The sequence below is a fragment of the Corvus moneduloides genome, chromosome 12, assembly GCF_009650955.1.
Source record: "Corvus moneduloides isolate bCorMon1 chromosome 12, bCorMon1.pri, whole genome shotgun sequence".
NCBI lineage: Eukaryota > Metazoa > Chordata > Aves > Passeriformes > Corvidae > Corvus > Corvus moneduloides.
The window spans coordinates 7,262,066-7,286,466 of record NC_045487.1 but is presented as its reverse complement, the minus strand read 5'-3'; the positions used below and the strand labels follow the sequence as shown (position 1 = coordinate 7,286,466).

Here is a 24,401-nt window from a genome sequence, read left to right as displayed (position 1 = left end):
GTCAAGGCTATGAGATGCAGGAGGGGTCACTGCATGGCTCTGGTCATGGAGCTTGCAGAGAGGGCCTTGTGGACCCAGGCCAAGGGGTACAGCATGTACGCAGGGGAGGCGCCACGCTGACAAAAAACAAATCACTCTGAGCACAGTCGAGCATTGAAACAGGGCCTGGGAAGTCTGCGGGGTCCCTGGAGGGTTTTGAGGTCATTTTCAAACCCTGGGCAAGCTGCTCCGAAGTCATTGCTGACCCTGCTCCTCCTGATGGGACTTGGAGTAGAGTCCTCTCAGTTCCTCTCTAACCTGGATGGTTCGCAGGTGCCTCTATAGCACTGGGATCTCGTAGCCTGGTCTCATCTCTTCCCTGGTGCACCCTTTCTGGCCCTGGGCTGTGATTCCAGAGCCATGAGCATGCCTGTGCTGCTGTCCTTGGCTGACATCAGTCAGCCCTTTCCAAAGGTCAATCCCTTGCTTGGCACTGGCCTGTGGCCATTCCTGGTCCTGCTGCCCTCTTTGCTTGTTTCTGTTGTTTCCTTCCCGAGGAGCCTGGAAGGAAAAGAGGAAACTCCAGTCTTATGGGTTCCTAATGGGAGCTCTGCTCTGGATGCTGCTGGCAGAGCAGGCAAGTCTGTGCAGTGCAATTGTTTGTGCAGGTGATTACACCTGCAAGAACGTCAAGCAGGTCCGACTCCAACACCATCCAAATCCACGCCCAGCACGCTTACGTCTCATGGGGGCCATAGTCTGTCCACCACCATGGAAGGAAACATCACTGCTTCCTCCCCGTCATGCTCTGTGTCACCTGAAAGCTCATCTTCTGAACATGGTCGCCCTTCACCATCTCCCGAGTGTTTCTTTGATGATTGCCAAACGTGGAACCACTCAGCTACTTGGGGAATAGAGACTTCTCTCCCCCTTGCCAGACTGAGCAACAGGTATGTCCCACTGGGCACATCCAGATGGGATGGACCCACCCCCACTACTTCCCTCTTCTTTCTTCCTTCCCTGTCGCCCCAGTTCTTCTGTTTCAGCTGAGGCTTTTTACATGGCAGCTCTTTGCTTCTTTTAACACTTCTGCATCCTAAAAATCCATGGCCCCAGGCTGGCCTGAGTTGCAGGAGCTTTGGCTTTACAGGCACTTCTTGGGTTTATAAGCCAGCATTGTCCACCAGCAAGGAGGAAGGTGATGGATGTGAGCTTGAAGCCTCAGCAGTGGGTGGTCGAGGCTACAAGGGAGTGGGGGGTCCTTTTCTGCTGGCTCCTGGATGCTCTGGGGGAAAGTGTTGGCAGGAGTGGAACTTGCAGCATACAAGCTGCACTCCCTGTGATTCCCAGTCTGGGCTTTGGATTAGCATCCCCAAATTCAACCATCCCAAACTCACCCCCAAAACTGGGAGATTGCCAGCCACAGCCAGATTTCAACCTGCTTTCTTTTTCTTGGTAGTGCTCTTCCAAGCCTGTGGAAGAGGTGGACCCTTCTGCTGTTACAGAGACTCTGGGAGCTGGAGCTTTAGAGGAGCACAGTGGTGGGAATCTGGGCAGTGCAGATGACACGCAGCCCCATGTGCCAAATGTCAAGGAGTCCTTGGTCCTCCTGGGACCCTGGCTCTCTTTGGGGCAGGCGAGGGGCCAGGTACTGGCACAGTCCCCATCCCCGTAGGTGCCCAGAGCCACACCCTGGGCTGTGCCTGCTCCTCTTCACGCCAAGCAGGCGGTAATCCTGCCATGTGTCACCGCCCGGCGCGGAGGCTGCGGACATGGCTGCGCTGGCTCGGAGCGTCCTGGTGACAGGGTCCAGCCGCGGCATCGGACTGGAGCTTGTGCGGCAGCTCGCCGCCAGCCCCCAGCCCCCCCAGCATATTTTTGCCACCTGCCGCGACCCCAAGGGTCCAAGAGGGAAGGTCAGTGTGGGCAGAGGGAATGGGATGGTGCTGAGCCAGGTGGGCAGTGGGGGTCTGCAGTCCCCGCAGCCCTGCTAGCTTTGCTGCCCTGGCTGGATAGCCCAGTAGTGGAGGCAGGAGTGCTTTGGGGGGTCTCATGACCTCCCCAGCCCCCTAGATAGGGCAGCACCCAATGTGGCCGGGTGGGATGTGGCTGGAGAGGCAGACATGTCTTCAGCACTCACTCCTGGCTGTGCCAATGGCCAGCCAACCCCTTTTCTATGCTGGGATCACTCAGGATGGGGGGCAGTTCCTAAGCCCAGCAGCATCATTCTCCTGCCGGCTGTGGGGTTGCTGCCCTACCCCATCTGCTGGGAAGAGGCCTGTGCACTTTCCCCAAAGAAAGCAAAGCCACCCTGGCTCGGTGACCTGGGAGCAGGAGGGGGACACCTGGCCGTGCTGCTGGTGGCTTCTAACCTCCTCCCTTGCTCCATCACTTTATTTCCAGGCCCTGCAAGAATTAGCTGCCCAGCACGCCAGCATCAAACTGGTCCAGCTAGGTATGGAGCAACCTTTCTCCTAGCACGTAACATTGCTTCCAGCTCTCTGCTGACTTCACAGGTGGGACCAAGGGCAGCTTTTCCAGGAAGCTCTAGCCCTGCCAGGTGGGGAGGGATCCGTGGGGAGGGATCCATGCACACCTGAGCAAGCTTCTCCCCCCCAAATTAAGCTGTGCTCTGGCTGGAGCAGTCAAACTGGCTTCAGAGGAGGCAGAGGTGGGTCCGGACACCTCAGCTGAGCATGTTTCATAGAAAAGGCATGACATCTCTTCCCAAAGATGCCAAATATAGTTCCCAGGTTTTGGGCTGGGACATATGGGTTCACAAAGTCAAGCAAGGCAGAGCACAGTAACCTCCTGAATGGTTCCTAAGTCGGAGGGTTGGTTTGGGATCTGCTTGGAGGTGGCCACGGTCAGCATTTCTTTCAGGTAAAAAAGGGAGAGAGAAAAAAGATAGCTAAAAATAACACACGTGGGAAATCTGACCAGCCTGGTATCCCAAGCTGATACTCTGACCCAGAGGCACGGGATGTCCACAGCCTGGACTGGGGTGATGTCCTCTTGTCCATTCCCTGCTTCCATGGAGGTGGGCCAAACTCAGTGACCTTTTCCAGCAGCATTTGGAGGAAGCACGAGGCAGCAAATGGACCTAGAGAGCATAGGAACTTGGGGGAAAAAAGGGAGAACAGCCAGGCTGGCATTTGGAGTTGGCAACGTTGGGGTATCTACAGGAAAGAAGCTTCCAGAGTGCTGGACAGGGACAGGGTCTCGCTGGGGAGGAGAGTGTTGGGTGAAGAGTGGGGAGATAAGGAGCACCAGGCTGAGGATATGTCTCAAGGAGACAGAGGTTTCCTGTGTTCCCCTGTGTCTGAGAGAGTGGGGGCTGCTCACAGCTGCTTTTGTTAATGAAGAGTTAAAAGAACATCCAAATCCAAAAGAAATGTTTTGGGAAAGTGCCTGCATCAGAATTGCCATGGCGCTAATAAGTGAGGTGGGAAACAGCCAGAGCTTCTAAATACTTTTATTTCATTGGAGCCAATAATAAGAAAATTGAATCAAGGCTATGCCATATCAGTACCTACCTACCTATTTATTTGTTTAAAAACACCTGAAAAGTTCAAGTAACTTCAGTTCAAATTCAGTTTTTTTAATATTTCTTAGAAAATAAGACATTCTTGAATTCAGGCTTTACTACAAAGAGGCAGCAATCTCTCTTTTGCTATTAAGTAGATTATTAAAGTAAAACACTTTATCTGTAATAAAAAGTAAGTGAGCTGTGAGTCCCAACTGGCAGTACCTGATGGGAAGAGCATGGCCAACATAAAAGGGACATCTCAAGGGTCTGGCCACTACATTAACAATCCTTACTAAAAACATACACTCCAAGCCCCAGACGATCAATAAAGTCCCAAAGTAAGCTTAAAAGTTCTGAAATATCAACAGCAAGAAGGCATTTTTTAAAAAAAGAAGCTGCTTCAAGCGCTCTTGCTCTATTTTAGGGAAGGGTTGTCTTCAAACAAGTAACAGGCATGGATTTTTCAGAAAGGAAAGCTTTAAAAACCCCTCAAAAATATGTCAGATCTGTCACTTCTTTTCATTCTCTTTCTTTCCCACCCTTATTTCTTCCAGGGAGACAAGAGTTTGTTATTTCAGCAAATTTAGGGGCTAAGAACTAAAAATGTGTTGGTCCCACATGCCTTGGAGCAATGACTTAGCTAACCCAAAAAGAGCAGTTAATCATTCACCAGGCGACCAAAAGATCCGTCACGTGTGACAGAACCTTGAACTTCATCCATCATTATCCAAAGAGAAGTAACTCCAAAGTACTCTGTCATTTGTCCTGCAGCTGGACATGCAAGATCCTCTCGAATCCCAAGGCTCCTTCCCTTCACAGCAGCCCCACAGCAGATTATCCCATGGTATTCCCCTCAAATATTTTCAGGACAACTCTACAAAGGTCTGCGCTGCACAGCGCAAGGTAGCAACAAGTCCAATGCCACTCACATACTTGCTTACCACCATAAAGACATCAGGCTAGTTAAAAATGCCAGGAAAAAGGATTTTTCTGCTGCCCATCAGTGTACAGAGTATTCCAAGAAAGAAATCTTCAGCCTTGGAAACCTTTGCTAAGTCACTCTTGCCTAAGCATGAGAACAGAAACCCAGCTCAGGGGCCAAAGTGTTGCAGAAAAGGAATCTAGCCCTGCAGTCCCCCACTCCCAGCAGGCTCATCACATTGGCATCTGCAAAAAACAGGCACAGAAATGTGCATGGGAACAAGGGCACACTCCAAACTGTCCATACACGTGAATATTCATGGTTTTAAGGGCTCTGTGGTATACCTGAGGTATTAAAAGGCAATATATGAAGTTTAATATTGGCCTAAACAGCCCATTTCATATCCTGAAGGTATTTAGATGACCCTTTTAAACAAACTATGGCCACTTCAGTTGGTGAGCATCCAATAGAGGATGTAAATCCTAACAAGCAACCCTGACAGCTGGACACAAACTTAAAAAAATACCACTTTTATTGCCTAAGTCAGAAAAATCCTGCAGCTAAAGCATGGCAGAATTTCAAAAGCTATACCAATATTTAAGCGAAGAGGAAGGCACTGGGGATGCTTATCCCTGTTAGCCCAATTTCAGTTGTGTCTTGTTGATTGAGAGGGGTTGTCCCCACAACTTGGACAGTAGGGATGGGGAAGTTCAGACTCAGAGCCTGCAACGAAATGCTGCAGGTTACACCCCAAATCTGTGATTACTTGTACTCACGTCAGCTCATCTGTCAGCTCCAAAACCTTGTGGGTAACAGCATGAAGAAAAAAAATCTAAACAGAAGGAAAAGGGACAAATTTTTGCATACAAATGACTGCAAAACTATGGAAAGTTGTGCTGTGGAAGATTAATTTAAGCACAAAGTGTTTAAAGAGGCAAAGATAACTTGAAATTTTCAGTCAGAACAGTATAAACCAGAAAGGATCTTTGTGTAATCTAATAAAATAAATGTCCCTCCTCTATGTTAACAGCCCCTGTAGCTGCTGTGCAGTACAGGAGGGCTTGACAGAGTTTGATTTTTTTCCCCAAAGACAGTATCTGTCCTTAAAATGTGCCCATCTGTGTTGGCTCCCTGTGGAAATAAACCTGGGACTCTCAGTGTGCAAGGACCAAGCATCCCTTGTACGATCATAAATTTCTTGAATACAGAAAGCAAATACAGACAAGTTTTTCCTACCAGGAGCTCCCACATGACCCAAACTGAGTCGAATTAAGGTTTAATTTGGCTGAGGCTGCAAAACCAAGAGGTGAGGACAAACTGCTGCTCATTCCAATGTGCTTAATCTGCTAAACCTGCTGCATCCTTTCTGGATAAGAAATGCTGATTCCAGCCACAGGACAATTTCCAGTGGGTGCTGTGTGACCAATCAGAGCTATCCTCCACTTTGCTTTTTCTCTGGCAGACACAGTGAATTTGCCCAGCATCCAAGGGGCCATGCAGGCTGTGGGGTCTCATCTGAAGGACCAGGGCTTGAACCTGCTCATCAACAATGCAGGCATCAGCTCCCACGCCACACTGCACTCCCTGGACTCGCAGGAGATGCTCGACGTGTTTGCCACCAACGTGGTTGGGCCACTCCAGGTTGTCAAGGTATTTCTGGACCTTTTGGGTTTCTCCTGCTTGGGAAGATATTTCCCAATGGGAATAATGTCACCTCCATGGATCTCCCGTGCCCACCCAGAGGAGCTCAGCAGTTTAGCCCAGCCCAGCATCCCCCGTGCTTTGTCTTCCCCACCTGGAGCTCCTGCCTGCACCAGGCTGCACCAGGCTTGCTGTACTGGCTCACTTCTTCCCCAGGGAGGGGAAAGGCCCCTCCTTGGGGCATCTTCCCCATCCCCTGAGCTTCTGCCAGGGGTGTCTGTCCAGCTGCTTGTCGACAGTCTGTAACAGAGCCCTCCAGGATGGTCCTCAAGTAGTGGGTCTGTCACATGTTAATGGAGTGTTGGTGTCTTTGCATCAGGAATTTCTGCCACTCCTGGAGCAGGCAGCGAAGGGCGTGGGGAAGGAGGGTCTGAGCTGCAGCAGGGCCGCTGTCATCAATGTCTCCAGCAAACTGGGCTCCATTGGGCTGTGCCTCGGGCTGCCAGAGGCCCCCATGTACCCGTACCGGGCCAGCAAGGTGAGGTGCCAGGGGAGGTGTTGAGGATGCTGTGCCAGGCATGGTGCCCATGGAGGGGAGGGAGCCCATGGGACACCCCCTGCCCCAGCCACCCACCCCTGCCTGGTTCTCCCAGGCAGAAGCACAGAGACCAGGACAGCAGCAGCCGGGACTGAGCCCTTCTGGCAGGTCATACTGATGGTTTGTCCCAGGACCAAGTCCCATTTCCCACCTCCACAGCCATTTTTTGGCTGGGAAGTGTCCCCTCTCCTGCCCACCCACTCCCCGGGTTGTGCTGGCAGGGCTGTGCCTCTTCCAGGCTGCCCAGAACATGGTGACGAGGTGCTTGGCTGTGGAGCTTCAGGACAAGGGGATCTTGTGTGTGGCCATCCATCCTGGCTGGGTGAAGACTGACATGGGCACAGAGAAGGTACTGGGCTATGCAGGGGAGGGTCGGCAGGACCCCCACTGTATCCCCATGTCTTGGGGAGGGCAGGGGCACTTGGGGGATGTTGTGTGATGCTGTGGGCTGCCAGGACCATCTCCTGAGGCAGAGCAGGCAGGGAGCAGGCAGCAAGCTGCAACATTCTGAGTACATGAGATAGCCAGCCCTGTCTCCCCAACCCAGCCTGGAGAACAGAGGTGTGGCAGTAAGGAAAAATATCTCCATGAGCACTGTGGGTGCTGCTCCTGGGCATGCACCTCCCCAAGAGCTGCTCTCTGTGACAGCCCATTGTCCTTTTCTGCAGGCACCGCTGACAGTGGAGCACAGCGTGAGGGGCATCCTGACCGTGCTGGCCAGCCTCTCACAGGACGCCTCTGGAGCCTTCCTCGACTGGGACGGGAACAGCGTGCCCTGGTGATGGACAGATGGACGGCGCCTCTTGCCCATGCTGCAGCCTCTGCTCGTTGGCTCACCACTCTGCATGGTCACCCCACTCACCCTCAGCCCTTCCCACACTGCCGGAGAGAGGGAATTGCCTTGGGAAATAGCCTCTCTCTCCTTCCCTACCCCACATGTGCCCCTGTGGTCCCCCTGTGCCCCCCATCTCTGTAAACTCTGGCAGCTGATGCCTCTCTGCTCCATCTCCACACCCAGTCTCAAACCTCCCATCCAAGCCTGGGGCAGGATCACTGTGCTCTGCCTGAGTGCTGTGTGTCCCTCTGTCCCACCTGTGACCAGCCATCCCCCAGCTGAGGGGAGAGGGCAGCTGATCCCTGTGACCCCCAGCCCCTCGGACAGCCCAGCCTGGGCAGGGGAAAGCCAGTCCTGCAGGGGCTCGGAAGATCCCTCTCCTCTCAGCAGAGGAGCCCTGCTCCAGCTTCTCCTCTGCCTCCTGGAGGGGAGGTCTCCAGAGGGCAGCCACGGTGCCATGGGACCTGCAGGTTGTCACTCATGGGGATGCCAGTGACAGCCGTGGCTCGAGGGCAGCTGTGGGCACCACTGCATCCCAGGATGAGGAGTGGGATATCTGGGAAGGGGCCATCCCAGGAGTTGGCAATGCACAACAGAGCTGGTGGTTCTCAGCAGGAGTTTATTGAGGATGTGGGACGGGGGGAGCAGTGGCACAGAGTCCTGCTGCCAGGATCCTGAACTGGTGTCTCACCAGGGTATGACATTCCCTTCCCAGTCCAGGAAGGTGCCGGTCTCCTTCTCAGAGAGGGAGGAGAGGACCTTCAGCATCCCTTGCACGCTGTCATCCACTGTCACAGGGGGCTGTGGGGCAGAGGGGGAGATGCAGCCCATGCCCACGGCCTGGCTGAGGTCCCTGGAGCAGCTGCAGCCAGGGGAAAGAGCTGCTCCAGGGCAAAGGGAAAGCTGACAACCCCAGGGAGAGGGGCTGAACAGAGAACCGAGGGATTGGGGGCACCCAGCACCCAGGACCAGGATAGGAGGAGCTGCCCCAGTAGCAGGTAAGTCATGGCCAGGGGCTCAGGACAGCAATTCCCACCCATGGAAAGTCAGTGCAGGAGCTCTGATGGACCTGCCCTGGGGGAGTTCCTACCGTGTGTCCAGCAGAGCTGCCCATGTCGGTTTGCACCCAGCCGGGGTGGAGAGCGACGCAGAGGACGCCGTGCTCCCGGTACGCCAGGGACTGGCACTTGCTCAGCATGTTCAGAGCAGCCTGTGGGGAGACAGGGAGGGGACGGTGGTGGGAGAGGAAGAGGAGCTGCCAGGGGACCCACAGCTGGGGAGGGCAGGGGAAGCAAAGGTGTGACAGTACCTTGCTGCAGCGGTATGAGGTGGCTTGTATCACGTCCCAAGTAAAGAAAGAAGAAAAGGAGCCACCAATGCTGGAAATGTTGATGATGGCAGCCTTGCTGCAGCTCAGCCCTGAGCCCGGGCTCCCCTGGGCAGCCTTCTTCAGCAAGGGCAGGAACGCCTGCAAGGAGACAGAGGGGACAGGAGCACACACGGACATGGCACAGGGCAGGGGAGCAGCTCCTTCCACAGCGGGCAACACTGACACCAGGACTGGGTCACCCTCCCTCCTCTTCCCACTGTCCCAGCCTGCCAAGCTCCAGCTCCTGAGCTCCAGCCCTTGGCTCCATGAGCTTCTCATCAACTGAGAGTCCATCGGGCTCCAGAGCAGTGACAGGAGCCCCTCCCACTGGCCCTTCACACCCTCTATGATGTCCAGCTTGTGGACGTGGGAAGGGATCCTTCTGGAGCTGTGCTGTAGTGCTGGGGACTCACCTGGCCCATCAGCAGGGGTCCAGCCGTGTTGGTGGTGTAAATCTCGGTCATGTCCTCCAATGTTTCAGAATCAAGTGTCTTAGGCTTGATTATTCCAGCGTTGTTGATGAGGAGGTTCAGCCCAGAGCCCCCCAGGTGCTCCCCAACCTTGGCTGCAGCCGCCTTGATGCTGGCGGGGTTGGTGACTTCTGCAGAGCCGACACAGGGGAGGTCAGAGCCCGCGTCCCCATGGTGGAGTCCCCTCTGTTCCCCAGAGGCAGCAGTGCCCGATGGCCCCACAGGCAGCAGCCCGTTGGCACAGCTCCCTCCCAGCACAGGACTCGCAGGGTGTGCCCAGCTTGGGCACCCGCCAGAGGAACTGGGGCAAAGGATCCCCACCTCGAGGCACCTACCGAGCGGGATGATGATGACGTTGGGGTGCTTGGAGGCCAAATTCTGTAACTCCTGTAACAGAGGGCACTGTGTAGGCACGGAGAGGCTGGAGGGGCCGTGCAAAGGCTCAGCCTTTCCCAGTCAAAGCCCATACCACTCCATCTCTGTCCCTGCACCACTTTGTGCCCAACACCCTGCTCCAGCTGCCACATCACATAGGGCTCTGTGCCTTCTATACATGCCATGTGCCATTCTTCCCTCCACAAATCCCATGCCCCACTGGTCCTGTGGTGTCCCAGCCCAGCTGACCTGTGCTGCAGGTGCCTGACTGCAGCTCCAGCCCCTTGCAAACAACATCCCTGATCCAATCTCCCCCTGCCCAGGCTCACCTGCGCTCTCTGTCCCTTGGGGCTCCGACAGCCTGCAAAGATCCACTGTGGAGGATTTGGCATCCTCAGGAAATGCTGGACGAGCCCCAGGCCGATGCCCCGGTTGGCCCCAGTCACCAGAAGGGAGCGGACGTGGAGCCCTGCCATGCTGCCCCAGCTGTGGTTGCACTGCTCTCGCCTGGACTCTGCCGGTGCCTTTTGCTACTTGGTTATCTCGCATGTTCCCATGAGGACTTGCACCAGCTCGTGGTTCTCGGAAATTCTCTGCCTGCACTTTAATCTCTTGGCTCTGGTCCATATCCATGATCCACTTTTCCCGGTGGCTGTGGAATGACGTAAAGGGAGCCGAGTGTCCTGCCCAGGCAGGGAATGCCCTGAGCTAGGTGTCTGGAGTGCTGCTTTGTGTGCCTTCCCTGCTCTACCAAACCTGAGCCGTTTGGTTTTCAGGGCCAGCACTATCCCTGTCCTTGCACCAAGACACTCTCTCCCACCACCTCCCTCCCTCTTGGGATCCCAGGCCTGTCCCTCCCCTCACCCAAGGTCAGGCAGGCGAGGCTGGACTTGCTGACTGCACAGTGCAGTTTGTTGGCCTTAGTTTGTACAATGCCAAAGCCAGGGTTGGGGATGGAGCTGTCAGAACAGGTGAAGGTCCTTGAGGATGGAGCAGCCAGGACAAGCAAGTGTTCCTTGGCCACAAGAACAGACTGAGAAACCTAGAAACCCTCCAGGACCGCTGGGAAAAACCCTCCAGGGCCGACCAGAGTGATCCCTTTCCTCAGAGTCTACTCTAACAGCACCTACAATATTTAAGTGTGATAGAAGGATAATCCCTGCCCCATCCCTGGAAGTGTTCAAGGACAGGCTGCACGGGCTTCTGAGCAACCTGGTCTAGTGTAAGGTGTCCCTACTTGTGCAGGGGGGTTGGAACTAGATGGTCTTTAACATCCCTTCCAGCCCAAACTATGGCTCTGTGATCCTACGATAAAATTCAGTTTTGCCCCCGGGTGTGACTTTGCTGTGGCTGGAAGCCAGGGCTGTGCCCAGGCACACGCACTGCAGGTGGACATCCAGCCCCAGGGTGGCCCAGGTACTCCCCAACTCTTTCCTGCGGCAGAGACTGAACCAACTGATGGACTGAACTCTCAGGGAAGCATCTGACTAGTGGATTCAGGAGCTTTGGGACAGGCCTGAGGATCACCGAATCACACAATCATCCCCCAGGAGTTCCTGCTGCATCTAAAGTCAATGGAGAACCATGACCTGCATGTTTCCATGTGTCCCCACCTTGCAGGGAGGGTCTGGGCATCCGATGGATGATGGATGAACTTGGTGATCTTAGGGGTCTTTTCCAATCTAAATGATTCTCTGGTTCTATGATCCCATGGCCTCCCCAGTTGGTTCCTTCTGCAGCATCACCCAAACTACACAGACCATTTGCAACAGTGGAATGTATATATTTAATACAGTTTAGAGATGTTAAGTAGGTAGCTTAAGGTAATTAATAACCACTTATCCAGGATGTGATTGGGCAGGATTAGGGGGCATAAGCTTGTGGAACCTCTCCTGCTCCAGCTGGAGATGCTGGTCCAAGGACTTTTGCAACTGACAATGATGAGCTGTCATGCTCAGAAGATCTGATCCTCCATCCCAATGCAACCATTCCAAATAAATCAGCTTTTGTCTGTAAGAGCAAACCCTGCTTCTGTGTGCGTGGTGAGTTGACCCTGGCTGGATGCCTGGCATCCACCAAAGCCGCTCTATCACTTCCCTCTGCAACTGGACAGGGGAGAGAAAAAGTATAACAAAGGTTCATGAGTAGAGATAAGGTCCAGGAGAGATCACTCACCAAATACCGTCACAGGCAAAACAGACTCAAATTTGGGATATTAACTGAATTTGTTACTAACAAAATCAGAGCAGGATAATGAGAAGTAAGATAAATCTTAAAAAACACCTTCCCTCCACCACTCCCTCCCCCCCAGCTCTACCTCCTCCCCCTCAGCAGTGCAGGGAGGCAGGGAATGGGGGTTATGCTCAGTTCATCACATGTGTTCCCTGCTGCTACTCAGGGAGAAGAATTGGAGTCCTTCCCCTGCTCCAGGATGGGGTCCCTCCCACAGGAGACAGTTCTCCATGAACTTCTCCAACGTGAGTCCATCCCATGGGCAACTGTTCTCCACAGACTGCTGCAACATGGATCACTCTTCCATAGGGTGCAGTCCTTCAGGCACAGCCTGCTGCAACATGGATCACTCTTCCATAGGGTGCAGTCCTTCAGGCACAGCCTGCTGCAACATGGATCACTCTTCCATAGGGTGCAGTCCTTCAGGCACAGCCTGCTCCAACATGGGTCCTCCAGGGCCTCAGGTGGATCTCTGCATCCCTGTGCCCTCCGCAGGCTTCAGGGGCACAGCTGCCTCACCATGGTCTGCACCATGGGCTGCAAGAGAATCCCAGCGCCTGGAGCATCTCCTCCCCCTCCTTCTGACTGACCTTGGTGTCTGCAGAGCTATTCCTCTCACATGTTCTCACTCCACTCTTCTCTGGCTGCAATTACATCTACACAGTAACTTTTTTGTTTTGTTCTTAATTATGTTATCACAGAAGCGTTACCACCGCGGCTGAAGGATTTGGCCTTGGCCAGCAACACATCCATCCTGAAGCTGGCTGGCACTGACTCTGCTGGACATGGAGGAAGCTTCTGGCAGCTTCCCACAGAAGCCACCCCTGAAGCCTGCCCCCCCCCCCCCCCCCCAAAACCTGGCCATGCAAACCCAATACAGTGTGACACTTATATCCTTATATCCGTCTGGTTGTGCCATTTCGCTGCCCTCAACACCAGTCCACTGACGGAACCACAGCCTCTGGCGCAGGGATGCAAAGGCACTGACCGCCCTGAGTCACAACTGAACCGGGTGAGAGGAGCAATTTGCCATCCCTTCAGCCAGAACACTTCCCAGATTGCTTGACAGATTTGACTGAGTGGCTTTAATACCTTAAGATGAGACAAAGGATGGGCAAGGCTGTTGTGGCAGGATGTTTCTTCCCATGGGCAACCATCTGGGGAGACCCTGGGACTACCTAGATTTATTGGGGCCAAAACTAAAGGAAAGAATGTAAAAACAAGGTAGAGTTCCAGGGATGGTTTGGCATCACGTGTGAACCACTGAATGGGAAAATGCACTAGAGAGTCGGCCAAAATATGGGGAACCCTGGAATGACTGGGGTTGGAAGGTACCTGTTGTTCCAACACCGCGCCATGGGGAGGGTCACCTTCCCCTAGGCTCAGAGCCCCATCCAAGCTGGCCTTGAACATTTCCAGGGATCGGGCAGCCTCAGCTTCTCCGGGCAACCTGTGCCAGTGCCTCACCCCACTATCAGGGAAGAATTTCCTCCTCATATCTAATCTAAACCTGCCTTTTTTCAGTTTGAAGCCATTCCCCCTCATGCTACCACTCCGCGCCGCTGTCCCAAGTCCCTCTCCAGCTCTCCTGTAGGCCCCTTAGGTACCGGAAATAGCTCCAAGGACTCCCCGGATCCTTCTCTTCTAGAAGGGCACGTGTACGCTCAGGAAAAGCGCCTATGCCGGGGTTGGGCACACGGATAGGGCGGGGCGTAAGGATGGGGATGGGGATGGGGAGCGTCGGGAGCTGGGACCGAGCCCCGCGCCGGCGGTGCCGGGCCCGGCGGGGCCCTCAGCCCGCCCCGCCCCGGAAGTGGCGCTGCCGGGCCCCGCTTCCTGTTCCGGGCCCCGCGGCCATGGCGGCGGCGGCCGCTCCGCCCGGCGGGGCGAGCCCGGGGCTGGCGGCGGGGGAGCGGTGAGGGGGGCCGGGAGGGGGGTCAGCCCTGCCTGCTCTCAGCCCCCGCCTGGCCCAGGCCCGCCTGTCCTCATCCCCCGCCTGGCCCCGCCTCTGCCTGTCCCCATCCCCTGCCTGTCCCCATCCCCTGCCTGTCCTCATCCCCCGTCTGTCCCCATCCCCAACCTGTTCCAGCCCCTGCCTGCCCCCAGTTCTTCCTCCTTTCACAGTTTAGAGACTTATAGTTAAGATTTGGTCCCAGGAAAATAGTTATTGGGTGATAATAAACCATATGGAAAGAGGTAGAAATAAATGTCCTGTCCTGTGTGGGAGACTTGCAGAAGGCCGAACACACTCCAGAGCTGCGAGTGTCCCCCTCCACTGTCCGAGCAGGATGCAGCAGGACCTGTGTGCCCCCAGCAGCGTGGCTTCCTCAACACAATGCCCTTAGGATGGGTCCTTGCAGAGAAGTGGGTGCTTTGGGTGGATTTGAGCAATCTCCTGGGTTTGTGGCTGTGCTTGGGGTGCAAAACCCTCCCCAGGATAGTGGAGCACTGCTTATGGCTTGGTGTCTTGTCTCTTCTCATGTAGTCTTGTGTGTGTGGACAAGAATGTGGCTTCTCCCAAACTCTACGTCCTGGAGCCGTGGATTGCTGACCTCTTGGTGAATTACGAGCAACTGGATGAGCGTGAGAATTTCCTGGCTGGGCAGGTGGTGCGGGTAGGTACCCAGAGGGACTGTCCCAAAGTGCTCTGGCAGCCTTTGAAATCTAAATTCTGGGAATCCACAGTTCGGTGGCTGTGGATGTGCAACTCTTCCTCCTCAATGTCTCTGCTTCTAATTTTTTTTTGAGAAGGAAGAGCTTGGTGTCTTGACCACTTTTTCGGTGAGGCTTGTTCCAGGTCTACAAATAAGAGTTCTTTTTTTCCCCTCTCCAATCTCTTGACAGGTCTTGAGTGACACAACTGCTCCTGACCAGCCTGGGGTCCTCCAGGATGCTGTCGTGCAGGTCTCTGATGGATCCTGCTACATCCGTGTGGTCATTACACCTGAAGCTCTGCAGGCAGAGGAAAAGTGGGTTCCACCGTGGCTTGGCATGGCTGGGACAGCAGTTCTCCACAGCTGCTGTGAGGAGCTGGGGCTCCTGCCTGGTCTTGTTTCAGGTTGTGTTAAGCTAAAGCAACCTCAGGGTGGGAAGTTGGTGGGAAAGAGCTGCTAAGAGAGGAAAGCTGGAATGCCCTTGTTCTGGTGTCCGCTGGTTGGGATGGGCAGGGATCCATGGCAGAAGCTGTGATGCCATTAAAAAGGACTGTAGAGCCCTTGGGTTTTGTGAAAGGAGCCAGAGCATTAACCATGGGAGCCTGGGCTGCTCCTTCAGTGCTCTCCTCCATTTCCCCATTTGGACACCCTTAAACTGGTGGGGTGCTGGTAGCAGCAGCAGGAAGAAGCTGCTCTTAGGCAGGAATTACTGAGGAATAAGGAGCCCTTGGCCCCCGCTGCTCAGGCTGAGACATGTTCCAGAATGGCCTGGTGTGGTTGGCAGAGCTGTTGTGGGAGCCCCACTGTGTGTTGGGAGGGGTCCGGCTCCGCTCTTCAAGGCATTCCTGCTCTGCTCCTTTTCCAGCGCCCACCTGCAGCTCAGGCTTTCCAGCCTTAATTGCAGAATTATCGTCCTGCAGAAGTACACGGTGTGTTTTCAGGACGAGGCCAGGCTGGTAAGTGCTCTGAGGAGTGGAAGCAGCCTGTTTCTTCACCTTGCTGTGCTTCCTGCACTCTTGCCTGCTTCCAGCTGCTGCCAGGAGCTGAAGGGAGGTAATGGGTGGCCTTTCATCTTCATCTGCAGCTCCTGTGGGGTCTGTGGCAGCTGACCTGGGCAAGGGTGAGCCCTTGCTGGGGATGGGGTGCATCTCCAGGGTCACCTGGCTGTCACCACTGCGTGTTGGGCAGCTGCAGAAGGCTTGCTTGGGCTGGTGGCAGAGCTGCCCACTGTCCCCTTGCAGGGGTCAAGAGGTGTCCCCACAGACTCCCCTGGGCTGCCCCACCCTGGCAGAGCCATCAGCTGACACAGGAAGATACAAACTCCCCTTTGAAGGGGGGTTTTCCTTTTTGAGGGGACCTTCTCTTAGACTGGAGGGTTGGTGGCAGAGCTGGGGTGAGTGTGGGAGTGCTGGCTGGCCCCAGGGAAGGTGGGGCAGAGGTGGGACTCAGAGGTGCCTTACGGGCTCTGTCCTCCCCACAGGAAGACTGCGAGTTTTACCTCACGGCCCAGCAGTTCATCGTGCTGCCCATGCAGAGGCAGAGGATGGAGTCATCTGACGGGTATGGCCCCTGGGATGGGTGGGTGGGGGCTCTGCTCAGGGCGCTTCCTCATCTTCCCACAGCAGCGCTGACCCTGGGAGTCCTGATGTGACCTGCTTGTGGCGGGGACCTTTTGAAAGAGGGATTGTCTCCATGGCAAGGGAGAAGGAAGGTGGGGATTTGGAGGGAATCAGTAACTGGCTTCTCTCTTGCTGCAGGAACCAGGACCCCGCTGTGGTGAAGAAGATAAAGGAGCTCTGGCTGTAAGTGTGGGGCTGAGGGATGTATCCAGACATCCTGATGAGAGTGTGCAACCTCAGACTGGAATTAGAGCAGGCTGGCAAGGGTTGGCACAGGTTATAGCAGCTCCTGGTTAACCTGTGTGACTCCCTGCCCCAGAACATGACAGAGTTGAGTAGACCATGAAAAATGAGATTGTGGTGACACATCCGCAGTCTCTTCCTCTGAGCTAGGAGGAAACACCTGTGAGGAGCTTGTTGCTGCCAGCGGTGGGCAGCACGGCTGCATGGGTGAGACCTGCACAGCTCATTCTTCACCCTTGGAGATCCAGGTTTGGAGATCCTCAGGGCCTTTCATCAGTCCATCTCCAGGAGTGAGGCTCCCTGATGGCTATTCGTGGGATACTGAGCATAGGCCAGTGGCCAGATCAGCACCCAGTGGGGGGTCCACTCCTTTCACAAGCTGCTTCTTCCAAGCCAGGGTGCTTGATCCGCAACCAAGAGCTGCGTATGCCCCAGCCCTAACCTGGCTTTGTCTTCTCTTTGGTCATTACAGGAGGAATCTCGCTGTGAGGAATGCTCCCAGCTCAGGTAAAGGGTTGTGGGGGGGCATGCCATGGTCTGGCAGCGTGGGGGGGGGGGCCCTGGGTTTCCTCAGCCTGGTCCGTGTTAGGGTGTGGAGAAAGGAAAGATAGTTTCTAGAAGCAAAGGAAATGCAGAACTTCGGGTATTCCCACAGGTTTCAGTGTCACGACAGTCACCAAGTCATGCAGCAGAGTAAAAGTGTTTGCAAGTGAGGCTTGCCTGAGTTCACCTGTCTCCTCCACTGATGTCTGTGTGTTCTTGCTCCAGAGCCCTCCGTCTCTCAGCTGATTGATGCCATAGGACAGAACCAGCTGGAGATTTTAAAGGAAAATGCCGAGGAATGCTTGGATTTATGGAAATCCAAGGAGAAGCCAGTGACAGTGGAGGATGAGGTTCCCATCACCCAGTGGGAGGCAGAGCGCAGGAAGGAGGTCAGTTCTGTCTGCTGGGACCAGCTGAGCCGGGGCTGTGACAGCTTGGGGTGCTCTGGGGGGATGGGAGAAGAAAGGGGAAGGACGGTGGGCAGAGCTGGAGGTTTGCTGGGGAGGGAGATGGTGCTGGGCTGGCAGGTACAGGTGGGCTCCTGCGTCTGGAGAGGGACTGCGCAGCAAAGCCCTGTCCCGTGTCTCATTTCAGCGCGGTGAAGATGTTTTCATGGTCCCAGTCAGAGCCCTGGTGATCCCTCCTGAGGAGGAGGCAGTTGTTTGTGATTCTTCTGAGGCAGCATCTGCAGGGTACACAGGTGGGCAGTGCAGCACCCAGGCATGTGAAATGAGGGGCTCCCTAGGGTGGGGAGAATATTTCCTTTGCTCTGGGTGTGCCTCATGCTGGGGCTATGACCAACAGTGCCCTTTTCATTGCAGATACAAGCCAAACAGCTCCTGGAAAGAACAGGGATGACAGGACAGTGCCAGGAGACCCAAGTGTTGTATCCCAAACCAGCTGTGAGTAGTGGGACCTCCAGATCCTAGAATAATTTGTGTTGGCAGGGACCTTAAAGACTATCTAGCTCTAATCCCTGCCATGAGCAGGGACACCTTCCACTAGATCAGGTTGCTCCAAGCCCTGTCCAACTTAGCCTGGAACATTTCCAGGGCTGGGGCAGCCACAGCTTCACTGGTCAACCTGAGGCCTCCCCACCCTCAGAGGGAAGAATTTCCTCCAAATATCTAATCTAACCCTGCTCTCTGGCAGTGTGGAGCCATTCCCCTTTGTCCCGGCACTCCATGCCCATTTCCAAAGTCCTTCTCCAGCCCTCTTGGAGCCTCTTTAGATGGAAGGTTCTGTAAGGTCTCTCTGGAGCTTTCTATTCTCCAAGATTAATAACCCCAACTCTCTCAGCCTGTCTCCATAGCAGAGGTACTCCAGCCCTTGGATCGTCCTCATGGCCTCCTATGAATGCTCCAGATCCCATCCAGCCTTTAGTTTCCTCTACAGTTGGCTCAGCCCATCTCCTTGGATTGAGTGGAGGAGGTACTGGCATGGCCAGGTCTTTGGGAGACCTAGAGCAGGCAGGGAATGATCCCATTCCTGCAGCTTCCTTAGGCTCTGGTTCGTTGTGCTGGGAGCACAAGAAGTCATTTTGATGCCATCACTGAGCATCAGTCTCCTGCCCTAGCGTGGGCTCCTCACTGGCTCTGGCTCAGCACCAGGATGGGTTTGTGTCTCCTTACAGGGCTTGGTGTCACCAAGCTTTGCTGCAGAAGTACCTGCAGAAGCTCCGTGTAGAGGAGGAGCTGAAGGGAGGAGCTGTCCTGGATAGTGCAGGGTGCAGGAGAAGGCCGCCTTCATACCTGCCTGGTATGCCCTCTCTGGGCAGTGTCTGCCTGTCCATGGCCTGCTGAATGAGATCTTGGAAAGGGTCTGACTGGAACACACCACATTTTGGGCTGGAAAGGGCTGCAGAGCTCCCCTCAGGAGCTGTCTTCCTCTGAGACCTTGTGTACAGAGGAGCCACAGAGAATGGGCAGCTACTTTCTTTGCCAAAATCAACCCTCGGGCTTCTTCACTGCAGGTGCAGCATCACCAACCTTGTCGGATAGCTTGGAGGGATCCCTGGACAACCCCTGGAACAGGATGCCCTCATTGTCTTTGACCCCAAGCTCTTCAGATGGTGAGTCCCCATGTCTCAGGGCATCCAGCCTGTCTTCCTGGCAGGAGACAGCTCCTCTCTTCTCATTGGGTGTAGCTCATCCTGGATGCTGGCTTGATTTTCCCTGGCCATAAAGCAGTGCTGTGGTGTTCCCATTGCCCTGTACCTGCATCATTACATTCCTGACACTCTTCCTGTGTGCCAGGGCAGGTCCCACCACCAGCTGCCTGCTCAAACTAACAGTGCTTTTCCTCTTACTAGACAAGACCTTTCAATCTGACCCTCCCATGAAGACCCAGAAAGATGTGGCTGCTGACAGCAACACCACTGACCTGTTGGAAGTGTGTAGCCAGGGCTCTCCTGAGCACTTGCCTCAGGGAGAGCCAGTGCAGACCTCCTCTCCCTCCCTGCTCTGCCCCTACAGCAATCCCAGTCTGGTGGAGATCAGCACCAGTGAGGCGGTACCAGCTGCAGAGGCAGCCTGGGATACCCTGTGCACTGACCAAGGCGTGCAAGGATCGAGGGGCTCTCAGGCCACCCTGCCCACTCTTTCTCCAGTTTTCCCAGTCTTGCCCAGCAGCAGCCTGCAGTCCCCACCTGACAGGATGCCTCGCAGGGAGCAGGCCTGCTCCAGTGGCACAGCTTCCTCTCCACATGCGTTGAAGCCTGGACTGGCTCACGCCAGGACAAAAGGAGGAGAGTCTGTGGGTGCCAAGAGGAAGCTGATGGAGGAAGATGAGCAGGCCTCCAGTGGGCAGCAGCATCGCCCAAGCACCTCTAAGGGCAGGGGGAGAGGCACAGGCAGCAGATCGGAGCTCACGAGCCCGCAGGGTGCAAAGAAGAGCAGAAAGGAGACCGGGCCGCAGAGACGTAGAAAGGAGCTTGAGGAGGAGGAGGAAGCGGAGGAGGAGGAGGAAGAGCAAGCATCCCCTGCGAGAGCTGGGCCCAGCTCCAGGCTGGAGCAGCACAGAGCTCCAGAGCCGGTAAATGTGAAGCAGCTGGTGAGGTCCCCTGAGGGCTGGGGGGTGCCTGGGGAGGCTCTCTGTGCCCACACTGCTGGTGTCCATCCTCAGGATCTTTCCTCACCAAGCTGGTGGGGATGGGAAGTTGAATGCAGGTGTCAGTGTAGATGGTGGAGGATCTGGGAGCACTGAGGGAGTCATGAGGCAATCATGTAATCACTTAGGCTGGAAAAGACCTCATGAGATGGAAGTCCAACCATTCCCCAGCACTGCCAAGCCCACCACTGAACCGTAGCCCGAACTGCCACATCCACGCGCCATTAAATCCCTCCAGGGATGGTGAAGATGTGGTTTAGCCTGAGCTGGGTGGGAGCAAACAATTGCGGGAGCATCTTCCAAGCTATCTGGGTAAAGGAAGATCAAAAGAACAGGGGGAGAGACACGTCAATCCTAGGGATTTTCCTGGGGTTGTTGGGCTCTCAGGCTATGTGGGGCAGCACTCTGGGTGCTGTGGCTGGGGCAGACCCGTCTCACCCCTTTGCTTTTGCAGTACGTGGAGAGACCACCTCAGTACCAATATGAGGCACCGAGCCCTGAGCTCTGCCAGCAGATACAATCTATCAGGTCAGTGCCATATCAGCCATGCACTCTGGCTGTCCCTTGTCCCTGCAGTGGAACTCACATCCCTACAGTGAGTCCCCAACCTCTGCCTTACCCCTTGTCACCAGCTGCCCCAGTGGTGTGTCCACAGCTGGGTCTCTTCTCACCCTGGCTCCTCCTGTCTGGTTTCTCAGGATCTCAGAGGCAATGCTGAAGTGGGCATGCTGGATACTGACTGAGGAGGAGGATTCCTGAGCCCAGCTCATCTTTCATTCCTTTGTTTCTTCAATGGGTCTGTCAAAACACTGGGAAGAGTGGTTGGGGGAGGGATGTGGAGATACCAGAACCTCTGTGCCCCAGGGGACTGCTGAGTGGGCTGGCCTGGCTGCAGAAACCCTGGTTCCAGGGGTGGTGGCACATAACCTGTTGAAAGCCAATACCCTCAGTGCCAAGAGGGGAGAAAAGCATTCATTCAGGAATGCCTGTATGTGAGCCAGCATCCCTCTCCCACCTCTTCATCCTTTCCAAATGCCTTGGCCCAGCAGGTGGGGACAAGAGGTGATCCAGTGCCACCATAGTAGCGATGGCAGAGGCCCCATGATCTGATCCTGCTCCAAAGGTACCCCAGGAGCTTGGATGGTTTATTGAATAGTTTAGGTAGGGTCCTGCACTGTTTGTTACAAAAAATAATCCTGCAGGGTTATGCTGTAGAAATTAAAAATAAAAGTTGTATATTTTTTAAATACACAGCTCTTGTATTAAAAAAAAAAAAAGAAAAAAAAAAAAAACAAAACAAAACAAGCATCTTGGTTTGTCGTAAACATCCGTGTAAGGAATGCGTTTGGTCCGGAGCAGAGGGCAGCACAGGAGAAAGCCACTGGGGTGTCAGGATCACGCTGGTGCTGTCAGGGAGCTGCGGGGATGGAGCTGCGTGCTGGAAGGCGGTGGGTCGTGGTCCCGCTGATGGAAGCCTGCGTCTGGCGGGGGCTGGAGAGAGCGATACCCCATGGGGTCAGGAGCTGGAGTGGTGAAAATGCCTTGGGAACGCTTCCTAAAAATAGCTGGCTGCCTAAAATCACCGGCTCCCCCGCTGCAGCCCACAGCGACAGAGGGCATTGGGGACCACAACACCACTGGATGCATCCTGCAGGCTCTGACAGTCCCTGGGCATCCTGGGCGATGCTGGTGGCCCGGCTGTCTCCATGGCGAGAATTGGGCGATGCCATCATTGGCACATCCACGCCAGCCCGGTGCCCCGTGTACCCTCTCCGCACCCCAGCTGCCAAGCACCCCGGCACGGTGCACTTGCTTGCAGGGTTTTATTGGGAACAGCGTGGTGACATGCAGGGGCTTCACTGTCCCAGGGCTGGCTCCTCCCGGCCCGGCACTGGGCGTCTTTGGTCTAGGGCAGCTGAGTCTTGTGCATTCGCAACAGTTTGTGCCAGGGCTTGTGGCTGCTCACCCTCAGTGCCTGTGCCAGCCTGCGGCTCCTCCAGCCCGGCACGGGGCCAGTCCTGCGGCGTGGCACCTACAGAGGTCACAGGTGCTGGTGTAAACATGGGGGGACCCTTGGTACCCCAATACCTGCTTTAGCAGGGAGGGGACCATCTCACCTTTAGCATCCGAGGTTGGTCCGGGCTCACCCTCCATCTCTGAGAGGGACTCGTGCTTGGTCCTGTGCCTGAGCACAGGCGAACGCCGCAGGCGCAGGGGAACAGTGCCCACTGGGGGAAACACAGCCCAGCTCCATGTTAGGGTGGGGCATAGTGGCCTGGCTCCTGCTGGAACTGATCCCAATGCCAAATTCCCTTTGGGAACTTCTCAGTGCAGCAGTGCCATTGTCTATCACCCACCAGCTGGGACAGGGACCATCACCACGCACATGGAACGCCACCACCCACCTCTGCTGGTGTTGGGTGCAAGGAGGGGGTGGGGTCCCACTTCAGACCCAACTTACTTCCCAGCTCTGCCGGGCACTCGGGCTCCCTGAGCTGCTCCTCATGGACGGACAACGCTCGGCGGCCGGTCCCCCGTGGCGCTGTCAGCCGTGCCATCGGCCGGTTGTCTGGAAAAGCAATGGGGAGGTGCCATTGGAGGGGAGCCCACAGCACCCCCCTTGGCAGGCCCCATCAGCACCCGGCACCGTATGCTTGGCTCCTTGCTGCCCTCCATTCCCAAGGGCTCCAAGAACAGGCCAGCAGTGGAATGAGGCACCCATGGGCAGCATCCCTACCTTCATTATTGGGTGGTGTGGGCAGGGTGCCAGCACCCACCTCCCCACCATGGCTGACCCTCTGCGGCAGCGCCGCCGGCACGTTCCTGCCCAGCCGTGGCAGGCTGCTGCTCCAGCCCTCCCGGCCCCCGGGCTCCGGCAGCCCACTGGGCTCTGCTAGGGTGAAGGAGCGCCGGGGCTGGTCGGAGCTGGTGGCCGGTGGCTCAGTGGGCAGCGGCCTTCCCAGGGCTTTCCAGGCTGGCCGGGACTCAGTGCTGGGCTCCATCGTGGCGGCCAGGCTGCGGAAGGGTGCGTCTGTGGGGCAGGCAGGATGGAGCTGTGGGTGTCCAGAAGTGACAGCCCCAGGGAATGGTTCTTGGTGCTGGGAACCAGCCTGCAGCCAGTCCAGGGACTGGGCAATGGGCTGGGTGTCCATCCGCCATCACCAGGGATGGGCACCCTCTTGAGGGTGGAATTCTGCCCATGTGCGTGCGCCCACCAGTCCCTGTTAGCTCCATTCCACATGCTTGGTGCTAGGAGAGGGGATAAAGCCCTCTGTCCCAGGGGCTGCTGTGACCCCCAGCATGCACTGCTGACCTACCTGTGGACACAGAGTGTGTGCGGGCCTTCAGGGAGGGAGGCGAGTCTGCAGAGCTGTCCACGATGTCTCCTGCAAGCACAAGCCACTGGTCAGCATCAGTGAGCTGGGGTCTGCCCAGTGCCACCAGCACCCAGCAGGGAGAAGATGTAGTGGGACCCACAGCTGGGAGTCCATGGGGGCCTGCCCATGGCCACCCATGGGTGCCCAGCTGGGCAGGGGTCACGGTGGGGAGGGCGCAGCCCCTCACCATCTGAGCCGGCTTTCTTGATCTCGCTGTCTTTGCTCTGCAAGGGGAAAAAAAACTGGTGAGGGGGTGTCAGGGAGGCAGTGCCCACAGAGATGATGGGTGCAGAGGGCAGAGTGCTTCTGCCAGGCTCTGAGGTGGCTGCAGGGGATGGGTGCATGCGAGGAAAGGAGGGACAGACTGACAGACACCGTGCAGTGCACAGGAATCCACCCCTTGCAGAGGGTTAGGTGACAGGGCAGAGGCCATGGGCAGTGGCAGCACAGAGCCGGGTGCTGCCAGTCACAGCAGGGAGATGTCCCCCACTCTTTGGACCACCATCTCCTACCACCCTGGAGGTGCGGGGTCCATCCCAAAAATGGAGCCAGTCCCCACCTGCTGCTTCTTGCTCTCAGCGGCCGGGCCCTTGGTGACGCCGATGCGATGGAGCATGACCTGCACGCGCTGCTCGAAGGAGCTGGACAACTCCCCCTCGCTCTTCTCCAGGTGCCTCTTCTGCAGGAGAGACACAGCCCTGCCAGGAACATGGACCCACCACAGCACCTAGGGCACCCACACTCCTGCCTGCAGGGCACCCACATTCCCAACCCCAGGCATGCTGCCAGGAGATGGTGACATGGACACGACCCAGTGGGGATATCCCCAGACATCACTCCAGTGTCCCTGCACCCCCTGGTAACCCCACCAGCATCCAGGGTAGGAACAGCACCCACCAGGCGAGCT

At 55.9% G+C, this 24,401-nt stretch overlaps 4 protein-coding genes across 11 annotated transcripts in view; 2 read left to right on the top strand and 2 right to left on the bottom strand.

Annotated features, from left to right (window-relative positions):
* The first annotated feature begins 1,709 nt into the window (after positions 1-1,709).
* Positions 1,710-7,682, top strand: LOC116449974 (C-factor-like). 2 transcript variants are annotated; one of them, XM_032121981.1, is made up of 6 exons: positions 1,710-1,895; positions 2,383-2,434; positions 5,893-6,080; positions 6,451-6,609; positions 6,908-7,018; positions 7,338-7,682. In XM_032121981.1, the coding sequence occupies exons 1-6, from the start codon at positions 1,752-1,754 to the stop codon at positions 7,449-7,451; spliced, it is 768 nt and encodes a 255-aa protein (XP_031977872.1). In that variant the 5' UTR covers positions 1,710-1,751; the 3' UTR covers positions 7,452-7,682. The 2 variants fall into 2 exon arrangements, with proteins under 2 accessions (XP_031977872.1, XP_031977874.1); XM_032121983.1 differs by lacking the exon at positions 6,908-7,018.
* LOC116449973 (C-factor-like) lies at positions 3,560-13,753 on the bottom strand. 4 transcript variants are annotated; one of them, XM_032121979.1, is made up of 6 exons: positions 10,048-12,280; positions 9,287-9,474; positions 8,814-8,972; positions 8,595-8,714; positions 5,207-5,262; positions 3,560-4,675 (listed from the first exon to the last, which is right to left on the bottom strand). In XM_032121979.1, the coding sequence occupies exons 1-6, from the start codon at positions 10,349-10,351 to the stop codon at positions 4,630-4,632; spliced, it is 873 nt and encodes a 290-aa protein (XP_031977870.1). In that variant the 5' UTR covers positions 10,352-12,280; the 3' UTR covers positions 3,560-4,629. The 4 variants fall into 4 exon arrangements, with proteins under 4 accessions (XP_031977870.1, XP_031977868.1, XP_031977869.1 ...); XM_032121977.1 differs by lacking the exons at positions 3,560-4,675; positions 5,207-5,262 and adding exons at positions 8,104-8,305; positions 13,558-13,753 and having other exon boundaries at positions 10,048-11,823; XM_032121978.1 differs by lacking the exons at positions 3,560-4,675; positions 5,207-5,262 and adding exons at positions 8,104-8,305; positions 13,558-13,753 and having other exon boundaries at positions 10,048-10,370.
* On the top strand, positions 13,669-21,368 carry LOC116450113. Its single transcript, XM_032122173.1, has 15 exons — positions 13,669-13,865; positions 14,436-14,565; positions 14,795-14,919; positions 15,470-15,560; positions 16,085-16,164; positions 16,362-16,406; positions 16,939-16,973; positions 17,235-17,398; positions 17,604-17,709; positions 17,831-17,911; positions 18,309-18,440; positions 18,982-19,080; positions 19,321-20,042; positions 20,572-20,645; positions 20,816-21,368. Exons 1-15 carry the CDS (start codon positions 13,669-13,671, stop codon positions 20,874-20,876), a joined length of 2,142 nt encoding a protein of 713 aa, XP_031978064.1. The 3' UTR covers positions 20,877-21,368.
* Positions 21,224-24,401, bottom strand: part of CARMIL2 (capping protein regulator and myosin 1 linker 2) — a 22,954-nt gene continuing 19,776 nt past the window's right edge. For 3 of the 4 annotated variants that reach the window (XM_032121833.1, XM_032121834.1, XM_032121835.1), the window contains 7 exons: positions 24,054-24,173; positions 23,682-23,718; positions 23,435-23,503; positions 22,855-23,148; positions 22,579-22,686; positions 22,235-22,345; positions 21,224-22,149 (listed from right to left, as the gene is read on the bottom strand). In XM_032121833.1, coding sequence (XP_031977724.1) covers positions 21,974-22,149; positions 22,235-22,345; positions 22,579-22,686; positions 22,855-23,148; positions 23,435-23,503; positions 23,682-23,718; positions 24,054-24,173 — 915 coding nt within the window. In that variant the 3' untranslated portion in view covers positions 21,224-21,973. The remainder of the gene's footprint in view (positions 22,150-22,234; positions 22,346-22,578; positions 22,687-22,854; positions 23,149-23,434; positions 23,504-23,681; positions 23,719-24,053; positions 24,174-24,401) is intronic. The other variant, XM_032121836.1, reaches the window with a different exon arrangement.

Bases quoted from the DNA above. Each gene is read 5' to 3' on its own strand.
- LOC116449974 (XM_032121981.1), top strand. From the start codon at position 1,752: ATGGCTGCGCTGGCTCGGAGCGTCCTGGTGACAGGGTCCAGCCGCGGC. The intron at 1,896-2,382 runs GTCAGTGTGGGC...CTTTATTTCCAG, and splicing joins CCAAGGGTCCAAGAGGGAAG to GCCCTGCAAGAATTAGCTGC. The intron at 2,435-5,892 runs GTATGGAGCAAC...TTTCTCTGGCAG, and splicing joins CATCAAACTGGTCCAGCTAG to ACACAGTGAATTTGCCCAGC.
- LOC116449973 (XM_032121977.1), bottom strand. From the start codon at position 10,351: ATGGATATGGACCAGAGCCAAGAGATTAAAGTGCAGGCAGAGAATTTC. The intron at 9,475-10,047 runs GTGAGCCTGGGC...TCGGCTCTGCAG, and splicing joins CCAAGGGACAGAGAGCGCAG to AAGTCACCAACCCCGCCAGC. The intron at 8,306-8,594 runs GTAGGAACTCCC...TCTGCCCCACAG, and splicing joins GCAGCTCTGCTGGACACACG to CCCCCTGTGACAGTGGATGA.
- LOC116450113 (XM_032122173.1), top strand. From the start codon at position 13,669: ATGGGGATGGGGATGGGGAGCGTCGGGAGCTGGGACCGAGCCCCGCGC. The intron at 16,165-16,361 runs GTATGGCCCCTG...CTCTTGCTGCAG, and splicing joins AGGATGGAGTCATCTGACGG to GAACCAGGACCCCGCTGTGG. The intron at 17,912-18,308 runs GTGAGTAGTGGG...CAACTCTCTCAG, and splicing joins TGTTGTATCCCAAACCAGCT to CCTGTCTCCATAGCAGAGGT.